Below are 19,639 nucleotides of genomic sequence, written 5' to 3'. Positions count from 1 at the left end.
TGTGAGTGTGTATGTATGTGTGTGTGTGTGTGCGTGTGTGTGTGTGTGTGTGTGTGTGTGTGTGTGTGTGTGTGTGTGTGTGTGTGTGAGAGAGAGAGAGAGAGAGAGAGAGAGAGAGAGAGAGAGAGAGAGAATCAGTGACAACCCCCGGCCAAGACTTAGGCCACCCCCGTGGATAATCAATTTTTTTTGCCACTCTTGCGTTTACATTGCAAATCGCAACACAGTTAAGGCAGGGTGTGTGGTCAAAAGCAGGGACCCCAGACCAGTGTCCAAAAGCTAAAGTGCTTTTCGTTTGCGACGAGATTTGATATGAAGTTATTTAAAATAGTCATGTTCCATCTTAATCAATTCCATCTGACACCTACACTTCCAAGCAAACAAGCATGCACGAACACTCACACTCCACTTTAGTAGAATACAGTACTGCGTGTGCCATGTTCCATCTTAATCAATTCCATCTGACACCTACGCTTCCAAGCAAACAAGCATGCACGCACACTCGCACTCCACTTTAGTAGAATACTGCGTGTGCATATGTATACACACACACACACACACACACACACACACACACACACACACACACACACACGCACACACACACACACGCGCGCTTACTTATTATGATACCTTACTTCTTTATCATGCTATGCATGCCTATGTTCCTGATAAATATAGGCTATCATACCTTGAAAATGCACTATATAAAACTCTGTAATATAATAACAAGAATATTCTCAATTGTTATCATTCTTCTTAATATTATTATTATCATCATCATCATTATGAATATTATATTTGAAGTGATTTACAATCTCGCTGATCTGTTTAGGTGCACCTCAACAATCCTACAGTGCAAAAGCTGTACTGTAAATAAAATTCTCCCTTTACAATCACACTAATTCTCAGTTCTGTTGAAGCTATTACATGGGGTATTGTTTTTGAGGCACACACACACACGCGCGCACACACGCGCGCGCGCGGGCGCGCACACGCTTACTTATTATGATACCTTACTTCTTTATCATGCTATGCATGCCTATGTTCCTGATAAATATAGGCTATCATACCTTGAAAATGCACTATATAAAACTCTGTAATATAATAACAAGAATATTCTCAATTGTTATCATTCTTCTTAATATTATTATTATCATCATCATCATTATGAATATTATATTTGAAGTGATTTACAATCTCGCTGATCTGTTTAGGTGCACCTCAACAATCCTACAGTGCAAAAGCTGTACTGTAAATAAAATTCTCCCTTTACAATCACACTAATTCTCAGTTCTGTTGAAGCTATTACATGGGGTATTGTTTTTGAGGCATGTTTATTGCAATTCTGTGTTCCTCTCATGTGGCTAAATAATGAAAACCTGTTATTATAAACGCAAAGCATAATGCACGATAATCCCCCAAAACTACTTCATGTAATATAATAACAAGAATATTCTCAATTGTTATCATTCTTTCTTAATATTATTATTATCATCACCATCATCATTATGAATATTATATTTGAAATGATTTACAATCTCGCTGATGTGTTTAGCTCAACAATCCTACAGTGCAAACGCTGTGCTGTAAATAAAATTCTCCCTTTACAATCACAATAATTCTCAGTTCTGTTGAAGCTATTACACGGGGTGTTGTTTTTGAGACATGTTTATTGCAATTCTGTGTTCCTCTCATGTGGCTAACTAAGGAAAACCTGTTATTATAAACTCAAAGCATAATGCACGATAGTCCCCAAAAACTACTTCGGATACTTTGGTAAATTAACTTGTTTGACAATCCAAACTGCGCGTTATCATCGTTGTAATTGCACGTGTTTAATCCTTACCAGTAGATGGTGTGAGAATGCAAGACATTTTCATCGTGTCACAATTGTGACTAGGCCAAGATCGTTGCAAACACCAACAGATGTCGCTCTTTGCCTATTCCCATTGTGTTCCAGACTGCCACATTGATAGAGTGTCAAAATTAAAGCTTTGACAAACTTTATTACCGATGCAATACGAGGCCACGATACGCCAGAAAATACAATGTTTGTTTTTGTTTGTTCAAAGTCCCCGAAATGTTTTAATAATTGCCAATGTTTTAAGTGTTTTTGACACAGTTGAACGCGTTTGTCAATATTATAGCACGAAATCACTCTTAGAATAAGGCTGAAAGAGTATTTTTCTGCCTTTGTATAAAAACGTGAAGTTAAGCTGTACGTGTATGCAATGTGAGCGAACCGTCTCGGTGGGAGTGGGGGCAAGTGGGAGGGCTGATGATGCTCTGGCTGCTGTCACATATGCTGCACAGCAACAATAATATTCGGAGAGTTACAAGTGGCTGCGGTCTGCAGCACAAACCGAGATGCATGAACAATGAACTCTCTTTTGCGCAAACCTCCAGCTGACAGAGGTCATCGGTGTGCACGCTTCGAGATTTTCTGCATGGCCTCAGTTGTCACGCCGACGAAATAATTGTTTAAGAGCAAAACGAATGGAAGTTGTAGTTCTTTTTTTTTTTTTTTAAGCGAGTGCTACTGTGCAATAAACTGCAAGCAAACGTAATTTAGGGGACTTACAAGGGACTTGCAAGACGTGGAGCAGTTATGGCTATACTGATAACTTCCACTTTGATCGTTTGCATACAAGTGGTTCTTTATGTGACATTTACGCACAGCATGGAAGCTGATTTCTGCAAGCCTTTACGAGTGGCGCGTGGAAAGCATTTACAAATGAATGAAAGACAAGTTACGTTTAGGATCAATGCGTTCAAACAGGTTTTTTACCTCCACCTTCAGCCGGATTTTAATTTTCTCGGACCGGGTAGTTTAAACTCATTCGAGTCCAACGCATCGACAGCTGCAGACCTCAGGAAGTGCTTCTACTCCGGTAACGTCAACTCACAGCCGGACTCGTTTGCTGCCCTAAGCTTGTGTAAAGGTCTCAACGGGGGGTTTTACGAGAACGGCGTGGAATATTTCATCAGCCTCGCAAGAGGTGAGGATGGATCATCCGAGACTGGGGACTCTTCATCCAAGGCGCACGTCATCCATCGCCGGAGTCGCTCTGCACCCTTGCTCGGTAACTTCACCAGCAAGTGTGGAGTGACACGTGACTCTAACTTTAACACGTCCCTGGAAAAATACAAGTATTTGAGTGAAATGGAAATTGGAGGCTCGTCTGAAACAGTGTTGGAAAGACTGGGGAGGTCCAAAAGATTTACCTCCATCCCCAGGTTTGTGGAGGTGCTGGTGGTGGCAGATCCATCCATGGATTCGTTTCACGGGGATGAGCTGAAGCATTACCTGCTGACACTCATGTCGGTGGCTGCTAAGCTTTACAAGCACCCCAGCATCTTAAACTCCATCAACATAGTGGTTGTGGGCTTTGTGGTGCTAAAAGAAGATGACAGAGGGCCAAAGGTTTCCAATAATGCTGCCCTAACTCTGCGTAATTTCTGCTCTTGGCAGAAGAAATTAAATAAACACAGCGACAAGCATCCTGAGTACTGGGACACTGCAATTCTCTTCACCAAACAGGTAAGAAAAATCAGAACGTGTGCAGCTGGTATGCGTCACTTGTCTGATGCAGTCTGTGATCATTTAGTGAGTCACTATAAAATACCCACAGTATGGAAATTTAATCGCTGAAAAGGTGTTTATTTAAGAAAAGTCAGTCTTCATCTACATAAACAACTAGCTCACATTCGTGTCTCATAAAATGTCCATTCTATAATATATCTTCGGTACCTTCTTAGAAATTAGGTGAATTAATTTACTGTTAAGATTAAAATTGCTTCTGGCTGTGGCACAAACAGTTATTTAATGCAATCTTTTGGGGTACATGCGTGCAGATTGAACCACCGGCATCGAAACCAACTCTGCCCATAGCTTGTTTCTGACAGTGTGAATCGAGTGAACAAAATCTCGCTATTTGCCTCAAAGATGGGTTAACCTCCATTGCTGCCAGACCACGGAGCAAGTAATGATACCCTTGAAGAATGTTGTCGTGACAGCACATGGAAAAGGCTGAATCAAGAAACAACCCAACTGTTCTTGGTCTGTGGCAGGAGCGCAGACCAATCTGTCACTGTGGCTCCCTTTAATACATACCTGTGCTCAGGGGTGTCACGAAGTTTGATGGACAAAGAGGGCTCAGGAGATGTACAGGAGGTGAACGAATCCAATATGCGAGCACATTTCACAAGCAGCTAACAAAAACTGATAATACTGTAAAAGTTCAAAATCACCACATTGGATTCGTAGTGTTATTTTGGTCTGTTTTTAATACGGCACACAATCAGGAAATGTGTTTGTAACCTTAATAACCCAGAAAAAGAGAACATGTACACATTGCCACATTGTATGCAAAAAAAAAGGGTCACTGTATTGTCACAAAGTAAACCAGGCCATCATATTTAATAAACAAAAACATTATAGACAAAAATGTACCATCTAAGGGTTTTTAATATCCACCCATCCATCCATTTTCTAATCCGCTTATGCTCATTAGGGTCGCGGGCGTGCTGGAGCCTATCCCAACTGTCATCGGGCAGTCGGCGGGTTACAGCTGGAACTAGCTGCCAGCCAATCGCATGGTACACATAGGCCAACAACCATTCACACTCACAATCACACCTAGGGACAATCTAGAGTAATCCATTAACCTGCCATGCATGTTTTTGGAATGTGGGAGGAAACCGGAGTACCCGGAGAAAATCCACGCAGGCACGGTGAGAACATGCAAACACAGTGAGGCCGCAGCTGGAATCGAACCCTGTGCACTGTGAAGCGGACGTGCTCACCGGTCCCACACTGTGCCGCCTTAGAGTTAATAATGTTTTTAAAATCAAATTAACAGCTGCAATCGACAGCTACTTGGTGAGTGGAAGCGTCAAAGAGTCCCGCTGTTTTTTTAAAAGGTGGTCAATTGGTTGGTTACTGTGCTGTGACTGTGTGTTGGGGCTAATCACATGACTTTGACTCATAGCACAATAAATGTTTGCTCCAAAATACTTTTGATGTTGCAAAGATTGGATTTTGGCGCACATGTGCCTAAATGGTTGGGGAAAAATATGACTCACTGATATTTTAATTCAATAACAAAAGTAATTTTAAAGTCGTTGCCTTGAAAATATCTGGGAGATGCTAATTTGGTTTTATCCCTTGGCCCTCTCCAATTTAATTACATTCCGAAATTAAGTTTGAACTAAACAAGTCTTATGTGATGCACCTTGCCTGAAATGTTTCATATTTTGTATCCACATTGAGTTGCATATCATTCCTATTGACAGTCTGCATCACAACTGACTTTATTCTGTGAAATCTTAAGGCCTCACATTCTGATATTCTGCTGTTCGGCAGGAGCTAGCTAATTGTTACTAACAGCAGTAATGAAGTTTTACTTTCTTGAAAAAAAACGTCCATCCTTCACGTTCTTTTTAGTCTCTGTTCTGCTTTTAATTGCCCTGTTTGCTCATAAGGCAAGCAATAGCGTCGTGAGGGAACGGGCTAATATATGACTGCACTAACAATTCCACTTACTCGCCATAGGGACAAGTGAAGCCACCGGCAGCCATATTACATTGCCATATATAAGTCCATTAGTAACTGCTGCAAGCAAGGACACAGGGAAATCATGGACTGGCTTTACAAGAAATCCGCTGTCCCTGAAAGGGTTAATGAAATTAAAAACAAAAATACATTAAGAATGCAGCCTTCATTTTGTACTGGCTTCAGCCCCACTAAAATAGGCTGCCACTTTGTTTGTGATACTTAAAACTATAACAATCAAAGTACCATGCAAAAGCAATTGGATTCTCTCTACCGTTTGTTATTTTCCCAATGTCATGAAATGCATATGTTACTGCAATGTTACTCAGTGGAGAAATGGATGTGCCTTTGACAAAGGATTTCAACAAAAGACCCAGAATGAGAAAAGGATGTGACATCTCCACGATATGTCAAACTGACAATAAGTGAAAAACAGAACCAAAGCTAAAATAAAATCCATTGTTGATGCTTCTCCTTTCACAATCAAAATTAAGTAAGCTAGAAGTTTATTCAGGCAGCAGCCAGTGCATTTAATTCCTTAAACGATTCCACAGAGCATCGGTCCAACCCAGTGGTTTACCACAAATGAATAAAAGACCAATTTAAGCTCACCCACAACTTGTGATGCAGTCGGAAAATTGCCCAACCCTACTTCACTAGAAATAACAAAATAAATTCCTGGCTTATTCACCTATCGTTGACTATAGACTATAATTACTGTACACGGCTATATGTGGGCTAAGTGTATGTATTCTTTCCTAATGCTCTTGTATTGCCTTTATAACAAGAGTCAATCTTGCTGCAGCCCATCCATCAACACAGAGTGAGTTTACAACAAAGCCAGGGCATGTGCATTGTGTTAGTGTCTGTGATCGTCATGGCTCAGTTATCCCAAACGTGTCGTGAGTAAGGTTCTGATCCCTTCTTCAAGCAAAACACTTCATAATGAACTGTTACCAACCAGGATCTTTGCGGGGCCACGACTTGTGATACGCTGGGGATGGCTGATGTTGGGACCATGTGTGACCCCAAAAGGAGTTGCTCTGTCATTGAAGATGATGGCCTGCCGTCAGCATTTACAACAGCCCATGAACTTGGTGAGATGCAATGTTGTTCACTTCTTTTCCTGTTTTGTTAGAGAAACCCTGATCTGGCTTGCATTTCCATTACGATACTGTTGGCAATCGTCATGTTATGCAAATAGCGGGATATAGCAGTACAACTTACCAATGAACTAAACAATGAAAACATTGACATGGTGCAGTAGTGACAGAGGATGGGTCTTGAAAAAAAAGGCTACCCTAAACTAGAGATCTGAAAGAAATGGTGCTAAAAAGTGGAAATGTATCGATGTTTTATGACCCTTTATAATGGAAATACATCACGTAATACACTGGCAATACGTGTCATAAGCCACACGTTGATACACACGTTCTGTATTCATTTCTGCACTCAACTTTGAAATGACAAAAAAGGAGATAGTCCACTCCAGTTCTCAGTGGCGAAATTATAATAAGGTTAGCTGTAGCTGTGTCCAAAACCAGCTAATAACTCCCCCGGAGACGCATTGCATTACATTCCTCTCATATGTGTCATGTAATAAGTTGTTAAACAATTTCACTGAACATGTTCTTCTCATAATTGATCACTTTGAAACCACAGTTTCGTTTTCTTTTGGACGGTTCTTCATGTTCATATTAAGGGAAAGAAATTGTTTCCTTGGGAACTGAATTCCCCTGTCAGGCATGGTTAAGCACATGGATGTATGCCATGCTTTATATTCCCATGCATAGCTGCATTCCTGCCTGCTGTGACATCAGCTTCAAATCAGTCCAGTTTTAGTCTGCTCTGCCTTCTCCATACACAATGAATAGATGTCTGGCGAAACCTTTAGAAAAAATATTTTCACATGTGTCAGTGTTGCTTCTAGAAACATAGCAGTACATAGTCTGCAGAGTTACAGATTGTCATGTTTTCAATAAACTGAAAAGAGAAATACTTCAACTATGATGTGACCTTTTTTTTTTTTAATTTTCCCTTCCCACGCTATCCTCTTAGGTCACGTCTTCAACATGCCCCATGACAATGTGAAGGCATGTGAAGAGGTCTTTGGGAAACTAAACGACAACCACATGATGTCCCCAACTCTAATTCAGATCGACAGGAGTCGTCCCTGGTCTGTGTGCAGTGCAGCCATCATTACTGAATTTCTGGATCGAGGTCATGGTTAGTGAACGCTTCCTATGCACGCTTCTTGATTCAAAAAAAGGAATACAGATTTTGTCCCAACGCTGGTCGTCATCTATTTGTATGTCTTTAAAAAGAACTTAAACTGCTGTTACAAATGTCATAAAACACAAAAGCAAAATCAGTAGTCGTTGATTCATTAAAATGCTTCAAAGTCAATAATGGTGGAGTGGTTCATTCACTTGACTTCTGTGGCAGCAGTGTGGGTTCAGTTCCCACTCAGTAATGTTGTGAACATAAGTATGAATGGTTGTCTGTCTGTATATGTGACTGGTGACCAATCCACGGTGTAGTCTGCCTTTCTCTCAAAGTCAACTGGAATAACCTCGAGATCTCTGCAACACCAAAGGGGGATATGCGCTATAGGAAAAGTATGGATGGATGAATAAAAAAAAAATGGAATTACATTTTCTACATTTTCATAACCTAGTTTACACACTCTTGTCGATCAAAAGAATAGCTTGGATACTGTGAGACCCCCCTGCCAAAAATATTGACAGCAGTGCTATAAAAAAAAAATTAAGATGATAATGATTATAATTAAATTTAAATTTCAATTAATTTATATTTCTCCAATGATTCTGAGGGACTGTCCCACTTGTCATATTTGCGAATTCAATAACATGACGTCAAACACGCACGTACGCAAGCTCTGCATTTGTCTGCCCGCGCCTCGAACAAATATATCAAAATCACATGATGTCACCTGCACTATAAAGAAAGTTTTATCCAGTTAAAAATGTCATGTACATTTTATAAACAAATTTGCAGGTATGCTAGGGGTTAAGGCAGGAACGCCCAGTGAGGTGTAGCGCATCTAGCAAATTCACAAACATGCTGAAGTGGACCATTGCCCCAGCATGAAAATGACACTGCACCCGTTTTTCGGCTGAGTGCAGACTGCTTTCTGTTCCCAAATTGTTGAATGGGCGAGGCAACTCAATCCGCTGGAACGCCCAGACAGGCGCAACACTGCCCCAAACACACCAGACTAGCATTGCACTGGCTGGGCCTACATCCATGGGGTCCGGCTGGGCTCAGCCCGATGAGGCAACGTGGGCTGACCACCCATGAGAGGGCCCAAAAGGGTCGGATGCAGTGTGAGCTGTGCGTCAGCCAAAGGCGGGGACCCTGGCGGTCCGATCCTCGGCTACAGAAGCTAGCTCCAGGGATGTGGAAGGTCACCTCTCTTGCAGGGAAGGAGCCTGCGCTGGTGTGCGAGGTAGAAAAGTTCCAACTGGATATAGTCGGACTTGCCTCCACACACAGCCTGGGTTCTGGTACCAGTTCTCGCGAGACGGGTTGGACTCTCTTCCGCTCTGGAGTTGCCCACGGTGAGAGACGTAGAGCAGGTGTAGGCATACTCATTGCCCCCCGACTCAGTGCCTGTACATTGGGGTTCACACCGGTAGACGAAAAGGTTGCCTCCCTCCGCCTTCGGGTGGGGGGACGGGTCCTGACTGTTGTTTGTGCGTATGCACCCAACAGCAGCTCAGCGTACCCACCCTTTTTGGAGTCCTTGAAGGGTTTGCTGGAGAGTACCGGTACTTCTGCTGAGGACTCCCTTGTTCTGCTGGGGGACTTCAATGCTCACGTGGGTAATGACAGTGAGACCTGGAAGGGCGTGATTGGGAGGAACGAGTGGTGTTTTGTTATTGGACTTCTGTGCTCGTCACGGATTGTCCATAACGAACACCTTGTTCAAACATAAGGGTGTCCATATGTGCACTTGGCACCAGGACGCCCTTGGCCGCAGTTCGATGATTGACTTTGTGGTTGTATCATCGGATGCGGCCGCATGTTTTGGACACTTGGGTGAACAGAGGGGCGGAGCTGTCAACTGATGACCACCTGGTGGTGAGTAGGGTCCGTTGGTGGGGGAAGATGCCGGTCCAACCGATGTGTTTAAAAAGCTCCTCTGTGGCAAAGCCCCAGGGGTGGATGAGATCCGCCCAGAGTTCCTCAAGGCTCTGGATGTTGTGGGGCTGTCCTGGTTGACATGCCTCTGCAACATCGCATGGTCATCAGGGAGAGTGCCTCTGGATTGGCAGACTGGGGTGGTGGTCCCTCTTTTAAAAAGGGGACCGGAGGGTGTGTTCCAGCTACAGAGGGATCACACTCCTCAGCCTCCCTGGTAAAGTCTATTCAGGGGTGCTGGAGAGGAGGGTCCGTCAGGAAGTCAAGTCTCAGATTAAGGAGGAGCAGTGTGGTTTTCTATACCACTGATGTCAAGAGTTTGGTTTGCATTGCTGGCAGTAAGTCGGAATCGTTTCCAGTGAGGGTTGGACTCCACCAAGGCTTCACTTTGTCGCCGATTCTGTTCGTGACCTTTATGGACAGAATTTCTAGGCGCAGCCGAAGCGTTGAGGGGGCCCGTTTTGGTGGCCTCAGTATTGCATCTCTGCTTTTTGCAGATGACATGGTACTGTGTGGTCCTTCAAGCAGGGCTCTCCAACTCTCACCGGAGTGTTTCGCAGCCGAGGGTGAAGCGGTTGGGATGAAAATCAGCACTTCCAAATCTGAAACAATGGTCCTCAGTCGGAAAAGGGTGGAGAGACTATGTCACCCAGCTGGCCTGGGAATGCCTCGGGATCCCCCAGGAAGAGTTAGAAGAAGTGGCAGGGGAGAGGGAAGTCTGGGCTTCACTGCTAAAGCTGCTGCCCCCACGACCCGACCCCGGATAAGCGGTAGAAAATGGATGGATAGATGGACCATCGCCATGTGTTTTTACAGTAATAACGTAGTTGGGTCAGCAATATAATGTGAAAGCCATCCTTCCTGATTATACAAGAGAGAAATATCAGATAGTCTGCAACTCCTCTTGGCTTTCGGGGCTTGACACAAAGTTGCACAAGCTGCACAACTGTATTTTGGTTGCTTCCTAAAACCCGCTGAACTCACTGATCAACACAGTTTACAACAAACTGGTGAGCAACGGGAGTCAGTCGCCGCTCAGTCTTCATGTACTTGTTGTAGAAGTCCTATGCTGTAAAGGCCATAGACTAGAGCAGGGGTGGCCAACCCGCGGCTCGCGAGCTGCATGCGGCTCTTTGGCTGGTTCAATGCGGCTCCGGGCTTTCACATGACAAGCGTCGAAAACACCTCGGCAGTGGCGATGCCTTTCAAACAAGGCGCTAATTACACAGAACGTACTACGTCAGCCTATCATCAATCCCGTTATTTGATTGACAGAGAGGGCAACCAATCAGATGACTGCATCACCGCTCATGCGCAAACAACGGCGGTGTGTGTGTGCACGGGCGCGCGCGAGGAAGTGTATGATGTGGCTCTTTGCAGTAACACAGTAAAAAAATTGGCTCTTTGTCTCTGACTGGTTGGCCACCCCTGGATTAGAGTAAACATTTTTCTCATTTTAACAATGTGCTCTGCAACATGATGCATGCAAGTCTGGAGTACAATAAACACTACTAACTCCTTCTTATTTTCCTTTCAACTTGTCCTCTTCACCGAAGCCTATCTTTTGCATCCTCACTATACATTTATCAACCTTGTCTCAGGTGTTTATCCAGCTTTCTTGCCTGTAGCTCTTTCCTTATTATCTTTCTGTCCATGTACGTACTCACTATCTCACCACCTTTTTAATATCCGTCCACCTGCTCCCTGCTTTCACAGTCGATCACAGTGTCGTCTGCGAACATCATGGTCCATGGAGATTCCAGTCTAACCTCATCTGTCAGCCTATCTTTTGTTATGCCAACAGAAAGGGGCTCAGAGTTGATCCCTGGTGCAGTCTCACCACCACCCTCTTCGGTCGCACCCACAGCACACCTCGCCACTGTCCAAAAGCTGTTACACATGTTCTGTCGTATTCTAACATGCTTCTCTTTCACTCCTGACTTCCTCATGTGGCCTCCCTTGGTATCTTTTCATTAAGCTTACTAACTGAATGCATTAAATTATATTATCCGAGAAATTAAAAATTCATTGCATAACATCAAACTAGTGAGAATATCCATCCATCCATCCATCCATCCATCCATCCATCCATCCATTATCCGCTTTATCTGCGGAGGGCGCTGGAGCCTATCCCAGCTGTCTTCGGGCAGTAGGCGGGGAACACCCTGAACCGGTTTTCCAGCCAATCGCAGGGCTGAGGAGAATATTTCTATTTATTAGTCATTTGTCTTTTCCTATGCAGATTCTTTATAACCAAGTTTTCCCAAGTGTAAACTGACTGTAAGTGGATTCTGTGACAACAAAGCACACTGATTTTATGACATCCTCTTGTCCTCTATAATATTTGTAAAACGAGCGGTCAGTCATAAAGTTTAGCATGACATGAGTCATTTGCACTAGCCTAAAAACATTTTGTGAAGCTGCAATATCTTATACAGTGCTGTATAGTATTCTGCACGATTTATGTTCAACACTTACTCTCAAGTAGTCATTTAAAGAACACACGTCAAGAATTGCTGTCATTTATAGTGCAGCAATTTCAGTTCTCACACTGCGATGGTGTGAATCTGAGCATGAATAGTTATCTGTCTCAATATGTGACTTGTGATTGACTGGTTCCAGGCCATTTTTGTCCAAACCCAGCTGGAATATGTTTCAGTTCTCCGTGACCCAGAACAGCACAAGCAGTTGTACAAATGCGTGGATGGATGTTTTTTGTATCAATATCATGGAATGAAATACTTGAAATTGATTGTTTTTCCAACTGTTTTTTTGTTGTTGTTGTTGTTGTTGTTGTAGGAGACTGTTTGCTGGATCAGCCCGGGAGGCAGCTGTCTCTCCCCGATAACCTGCCTGGCGCTAGTTACAGTCTTCATAGTCAGTGTGAACTGGCTTTTGGTGATGGCTCCAAGCCTTGCCCCTACATGCAGCCCTGCTCCAAATTGTGGTGCACAGGGAAGGCCCATGGCCAGCTGGTTTGTCAAACCAGACACTTTCCCTGGGCAGATGGCACCAGCTGTGGCACTGGAAGAGTTTGTTACCAAGGGATCTGCACTGAGAAGAACACTACCATCCACATCAAGGTGTGGTACACTGTTTAAGTAAAGGGATTTTTTTAATCATAAATACTTCTCCTAAACTAATGTATTTTCTGGGACGCGTTTGTGTTTTTGTAAGAAATCTGCCGTATGGTGCTGCAAATCCAGTTCCAACAAATTTTTGACACACGGTCGCATGTGATCACCTCAATTAATCCGTTTGGGCTCAAGTGCGTACCCCAAAAGTTTTTTAAGCCAATGCAATAAAGTATCGCAAACACGAGTCTGAATATTAGCAAAGGGTGTTCATCACATTTGAAAGGTGCGTGGCATGTTCTATTGGGAGAAGTATTACCTTTTTTTGTTTTGTTTTGTTTTTGTCCCAGGTGGATGGTAGATGGGGGAAGTGGGGCTCATTTGGGGATTGTTCCAGAACGTGTGGTGGTGGTGTCCAGCTGGCGAGGAGAGAATGTGACAACCCAGTCCCTGAGAACGGAGGCAAATACTGCTATGGCCTTCGAATTAAGTATCGCTCCTGCAACCTCAACCCCTGTCTTGATACAGGTACAAGGCTTTGTCTGTACATTCACACTTTTATCACAGGACGTTGAATTCTTCATCAGAAATTTGCCAGTGATTTTCATTGCAATTTAAAACTTTTTTTTTTTTTTTTGTACCCCTTTAGTTAAGAGTTTCCGTGAAGAGCAGTGCGAAGCGTTCAATGGCATTAACCTGAACACTAACAGATTGGGCTCGTCTGTGGTCTGGGTTCCTAAATATTCTGGCATCTCCCCCAAGGACAAATGCAAGCTCATCTGCCGTGCCAATGGGACGGGTTATTTCTATGTTCTTGCCCCAAAGGTACATATGGATTTTCATCATTTCTAATGTCTAGGAAAGAGTGAAAAACAATAATAGTCATTAATGGACCTGGAATAACAGACAACTCTTGAATAGTGTGTTAATGGTGCATTAATTTAAAAGTAGAACACTGCTCAGAAATGCATCTCTTGTGTAGTCCATTTCTGTCCTTTAATGTACAAATAATATGAGTAAATAAATTGGACTTCAAGGTAATTTCTTTGCTCCTTTTGCATACTAAAAACGTACAGTTTCATTCTCAAGGGCTATAAAGTCACCTTATTTCAATACGTGGTGTGGTTGTAGTTCTCCAAAGATTGTTTGCTGCAGCAGAATAGCTGGTCCACTACAGACAACAACTATAGCTTTGTCTATTTTTTTTACTGTTTTTAATAATTCAATATCCGTACCCTGCAGGTTGTTGATGGGACGCCCTGTTCACCGGATTCCACTGCTGTCTGTGTTCAGGGAAGATGCATCAAAGCAGGCTGCGATGGAAAGCTTGATTCCAAGAAAAAATTTGACAAATGCAATGTGTGTGGAGGTGACAACCAGGGCTGTAAAAAGGTCTCCGGAATGTTCACAAAACCCATGTATGTAGTTTGTATGTGATTTGTCAGCATGTTTGAGAAACTATGTCTCAACAAGATTGACGCTAAAAACAACAGAGCTACTTTTTAGGATAACTAGGAGTCTAAACATTATTGTTACAGCGCATACATGACATCATCATTGTTTAGTAACAGTTGAACCCATAAATGTTGGCGTGACTTCCAAAGAGCCAAAACAGAACACATACTACAGAAAACAAACAAGAAACAAAGAAGCTAATGCTAACCTCATGAACTTTGTACAGCCGGAGACGAACAGTAACGTTTGCGGCTAACGGGTGTCTCTATGAGCCACATATCTATCCCAGTTTTTGGTTCAATGATTGAACTTTGTTACTGAACTTGAAGTGTGCATTTAAACCATTGACCACTTCTCTCATTTTCCCACTGTTTCAGGTGTCTTAAAAAACAATTTCAGCCATTCTTTGGTGAAAATACACAAAGGGAAAAATATTGACATTAAATTTAAAACCAATTTGTAAAACCCCACCTGAAATTGTTTAGTTTGGGCTGTGCAAATGATGTTATATAGCCAAGGCCAATACACATTTAATTACAATGATGTCCAGGCGTGGAGTTAAGGCACTGTGACGAGAAGAGCAGATACTTGTTAGCAAGCAGCCAAGAGTCTGAAGAGAAAGGTCAGCAAAAAAAAAAAAAAAAAAAAGGGGCAGCACTTGAACACTCAGATGTCAGCATCGGACGTGTCAATCAGTGAAGCCGATTAATCTACAGCTGCATGTGGCACATGCAGGCAACACGTTATTAATCTGTGCTCTGCATACGCTATGACGGGGGTCGGCAACCTCTTTAGCGCCGCCCTAGTGGCTTCTTGGAGTTTTTTAAAAATGTTTGAAAATGGGAAAAGACGGGGAAGTGAAAATATATTTTTTTGTTTGAATATGGTTTCTGTAGGAGGACAAACATTCTTAACATTTTCCAATGCTGTAAAAACGTGTCGAATAAATATTTCATTTCAACATTTCTGTCAACGAAGATTTGCGTCATAGCCTGCGACAAACGTTTCTATTAGCAGGGCGGTATGAAAGGCAGGTGACTGTTGTACGAAGAAACGGGATTTCATGTCCAATTCACCGAGGGAACTGGCAAAGAATGGCAATCTGAAGGACCGAGAGAAGCATTTTAAAACGGTACACGTCAGCTACGAAAGTTAACACGCTGCAAAAGTGCGTACCGTACCTCGTTCATCTCAGGGGCTGTTATGGTTGTTGCTCATTATGGCATGCGTGTGTAAGTGCATGCGTGCGTGTGCGGTCGCGGGTCGATCGCGGGAGGCTGGTTGATCGAAAAATAGAGCTTTGGTCAAAAAAGGTTGGGCCCCCCTGCTCTTCAAGATGCACTTCAGGGAAAAAAAACTTTAATCAAGAAGGCTCTTTGTGTATTTGTAGCCAACTTAGTCATTTTGATAGTCGGCTAATATAGCTAATATAGATACATACACCGTGTGTTGCCTTCTTTCTAAGGCTTTTAATTTTTTGTGGCTCCAGACACATTTGTTTTTCGTTTTTTTTGGTCCAATATGGCTCTTTCAACATTTTGGGTTGCCGACCCCTGACCTATGACTTTGATTTGATAGTGCAGAGACCCAAGAATTTGTTGACCACTAAAAAGTCAATATTCTTTATTTTTTTCTTCAAATAAATTACGTCTCTTCAATATCTTTTTACGCCGACTCACCTGGAATGACTTTAATCTGTTTACATCTGTGCTCTTTTCCAGTCATGGCTATAACTTTGTGGTGACGTTGCCTGTTGGCTCATCAAACATTGACATCCGCCAACGGGGCTATCGAGGAATCGTCAGTGACGAAAACTACCTCGCAGTTAAGAACGGGCACGGGAAGTACCTGCTGAATGGCAACTATGTGGTGTCAGCTGCGGAGCGCGACCTGATGGTGAAGGGAACCCTGTTGCGCTACAGTGGCACTTCAACATCTGTGGAGATTCTTCAGTCCACTAGGCCGCTGCAAGAGGCACTGACAGTGGAGGTGCTCTCTGTAGGGAAGATGACCCCTCCCAGGGTGCGCTACTCCTATTATCTTGCCAAAGAGAGTAAAGAGGAAAAGACCTTGCGGAAAGAAGAGAAGAAGCACGTGTCACACAATAGCATCTTATTGACTGGCAACAAAGTAGAAGCCAAAAAGAAGGTGACAGGGAAGCAGCCGGTAAAACACTGGGTGACTGGAAGCTGGGCTGCATGCACAGTGACTTGTGGAAGTGGCCTGCAGAAGAGGCTGGTGCTGTGTCAGAACACGGACGGGAATCCAGCCTTCGGCTGTCACAGTGCTGACAGACCTGTTGCTCTGAGAGCGTGTGGAGATCCATGTCCCATGTGGGATGTCGGCGCCTGGTCTCACTGTTCAAAGTCCTGCGGCAGGGGCTTTAAACGGCGGCCGGTGCGCTGCGTGACTGAGAATGGTCTAAATCTGCCACGAGACCACTGCTCCGGAAGAAGGAAGCCTCAGGAGCTTGACATCTGTTATCTAAGACTGTGTTAAGGGTGACTCAAATGGCATTTGACACATGTCACATCATCATCATGGTTGTAACTCAGCGGTCTTTGTTGGTTGAAAATACACTCAATTGCCGCATGACTGCAGCCGGCAGGGTGTTACAACAACAAAAACAAAGTCACTGATGACCGAGAGGGTCTTCCTCAGACCTTCTGTTTATGCGAGAGGGACATGTTTTTGCTCTCCTCAACTGACTAACCAGTTGAGTCAGGTTGGACTTTACGTAAGTCTACCTCCTCGGGGATGTGAAATATGCCTCTGTATCCACAAGTGATACCTGGCATGCATGGGAGGATTTTTGAAGAGCAGAAAATAGTCAAAGTTCAGGCAAACCGATAAGATATACAGAGTGTGCTTGAACCCTGTGCTGTTAGCAATACCATTAAATGTGCATTGTCTGTGAAATGACTCTCCCCACACCCACACAACCCCCCACACCCCCAACTCATTTTAGCAAAGAAACTGGTGGAAATGTGAAATGCAGTATTGTATTGGAAATATTTCACTGAAATGTATGTTCCTGGTTTTTGTTTGTTTGTTTTTTTCAGTGCTATTGGCTGCTGAACAGTTATCTTGGACGAGAGTACACTGTAGGTCTCAGTGTCCAGTTTTGATTCTGTGTCCATATCAGATGCTTTTAACAATTACATTGATTTTCAAAGTACATACTGTGTATCCAATTTCACCATTTACATTTACAGAAGACCTGAAACAAACCCATATACATGCAAACAATTACACAAGCATAGCATTTAGTTGGCCAGAACAGACTCCCCTTAGATAAATGCTGGTAACCTCCGCATTGTTGTCCTTGTTTAAAGGTCACCAAAGCACTAATGTGTTATATTTAGACCACATTTAATGCCCTCTAATTTTGCTTCAGTTTAAATTTTCAGTGGGCATTTTTTTTCAAATGTTTTGTCTAGAGACCCCCCCACATACAGTGCTTCCTCAGTTGATGAAATTCTGTAACATCCGACTCACATCGACAGTATTGTTTGTATGATGAGTCTGTTGACACTGCAGTCACCTTGGCAGGTGTCTGATTCATATCAGATTTTTATCCACATCTGAGGTTCTCCAATTTCAAATCACCTTTTTCGCTCCATGTGCCGTGATGTACTGTATATCTGAAATGAACATTATGTCACCTGAACCATGTCATGAAAAACATTGCCTTTCGTTGTAAAATAAAACGTGCGCGAACAATGTGATGAGAACAGAGTCATTCAGATTTTCTTGCGATCAATCACATTATGTGACTTATTTGATTAAAATAAAATGTGTGGTTAGAGGCAAAGTGTAACTATTTTGTCGGAAAGGGCGACATATGGACTGTGGTGAATGTGGACTGTTTACATACCATATGGTTCATTCAGAAATGAGCGAGCTGACACGTTGTTTGTTCTGTGGCACCAAGAATCCATGACCTTAGTGACCTTGATCTGGGTATCCGTATTCTGAAGGTGGAGCAAGAATCACCACAGACTCAACAGAAGCAACCTGAAGTTACGGTTGTCACGTTGCAACAATCGAGTGTTCATATAAAAAGCTACCATACCACATGTGCATCCTTGTTAGCTGAGTGATTAATCATTTCTTAACACAGGACCGGTTTGTTAATAAATATGGTGAATGGATTAATTAGTATAGTATTTGCAGCATAAATTCCCATTTTTGTTTTATTTTGAATTTCAATTCATATGTTACCAATTGATGAATCAAAAATCACAAAAGGCAAAAGCATTCATATTTGCTCCAAGTTGCTGGCTGTTATCTTTACTGTATCGTCAGCATGGCTGATTTAGCACCTCCAGAATAAAAACAAAGCAAACAAACAAAAAAAAAAGCCCACACATCTTTAAATTGCTAAATTATGTTTGTGTTATTTTGTTTTTCCAAGCTTGCTGCATGTACAGTGCAGAAAATATAAAGCCATGTTCATGCCTAGATTTGAAGGGAAGATGACCAAAAAACCATACTCAGTCCCCGTAAGACTGATTACTGCGTTGCAGGCCATATTGCATTCCAGTCACCATTTTTCTTTTTTCTTCGTTTTTTTTTTTTGGAAGGACTGTTTAAATTTCACTGGGGATATTGGTGCTCATGTCATACGATCTGTTCGAATCCTTACCCTCCATGACTTATATCAATCGCACAGAAATTTTCCACCGTAGAAGGTTAAAGGGGCCCATTTTCACTTTGTCTGTTGTGTTTAGTTTCAGGGAGACATATCATCGACTCTTAAAGATGGCAATGTACAGTTTGTTTCTCCTTACTCAATGTACTAAAGACATTATTTCTTTTTTTTGTATTGTATACTATGTATACATTTATCTAGATGTAAACAAAAATAAACTATAAATAAATGTACTGTATATATGAAGTAAAGACATGTAAGACACATTCTTTCAGGGCACTTTTTTTCGACTGACATTTTGTTCTTTACTTATACAAGTGCACGTACACACACTCACACACATAAGATACACAGTACAGCTAATGCAGACTAAAACGTCTATGTGCTACAATAGCTCGTCTTCCCAATCACACCAATGAGACAGTATTTGTCATCTCATCACTAATGCCTGCACCCTGTTCAAGTGAGGCATGACTGCCGATGAAAACAGATTCATTCATCCATTTCAAAATGATGTTTTGTCAAGCAACCTTGTCCCGACTGCACTGCGAAAACACACCGTGCAGAGCTGGCACAAAACCCTCGTGCATTTTTCATAGACATTTGGTCTCGACAATCTCATTTTGGCAGAAAAAAACTCCCATGTGATATGGTTTTATTTTTAATACTCCATGAAGTTAACCCTTTTGGGGACAGCGGTTACTCCAGTGGACAGCTTATCAGGTTCTCAGGTTA

The 19,639-nt window shown here is 42.6% G+C and overlaps 1 protein-coding gene across 1 annotated transcript; it reads left to right on the top strand.

The window, feature by feature from the left end:
* The first annotated feature begins 2,274 nt into the window (after positions 1-2,274).
* On the top strand, positions 2,275-18,593 carry LOC109510942 (A disintegrin and metalloproteinase with thrombospondin motifs 15). Its single transcript, XM_019861646.1, has 9 exons — positions 2,275-2,482; positions 2,513-3,544; positions 6,522-6,654; positions 7,616-7,783; positions 12,521-12,804; positions 13,146-13,323; positions 13,445-13,620; positions 14,038-14,213; positions 15,972-18,593. Exons 2-9 carry the CDS (start codon positions 2,612-2,614, stop codon positions 16,747-16,749), a joined length of 2,826 nt encoding a protein of 941 aa, XP_019717205.1. The 5' UTR covers positions 2,275-2,482; positions 2,513-2,611; the 3' UTR covers positions 16,750-18,593.
* The last annotated feature ends 1,046 nt before the right edge of the window (positions 18,594-19,639 follow it).

Source organism: Hippocampus comes, unplaced genomic scaffold (assembly GCF_001891065.2).
Source record: "Hippocampus comes isolate QL1 unplaced genomic scaffold, H_comes_QL1_v1.1 scaffold122, whole genome shotgun sequence".
NCBI classification, from domain to species: Eukaryota; Metazoa; Chordata; class Actinopteri; order Syngnathiformes; family Syngnathidae; genus Hippocampus; species Hippocampus comes.
This window is presented reverse-complemented; position numbering and strand designations above follow the sequence as displayed.

What these genes read in the sequence shown, in the direction of transcription:
- LOC109510942 (XM_019861646.1), top strand. Translation starts at nt 2,612, where the DNA reads ATGGCTATACTGATAACTTCCACTTTGATCGTTTGCATACAAGTGGTT. An exon ending in ATTTCTGGATCGAGGTCATG is followed by an intron (nt 7,784 to 12,520) that starts GTTAGTGAACGC and finishes TTGTTGTTGTAG; the next exon opens with GAGACTGTTTGCTGGATCAG. An exon ending in CAACCCCTGTCTTGATACAG is followed by an intron (nt 13,324 to 13,444) that starts GTACAAGGCTTT and finishes GTACCCCTTTAG; the next exon opens with TTAAGAGTTTCCGTGAAGAG.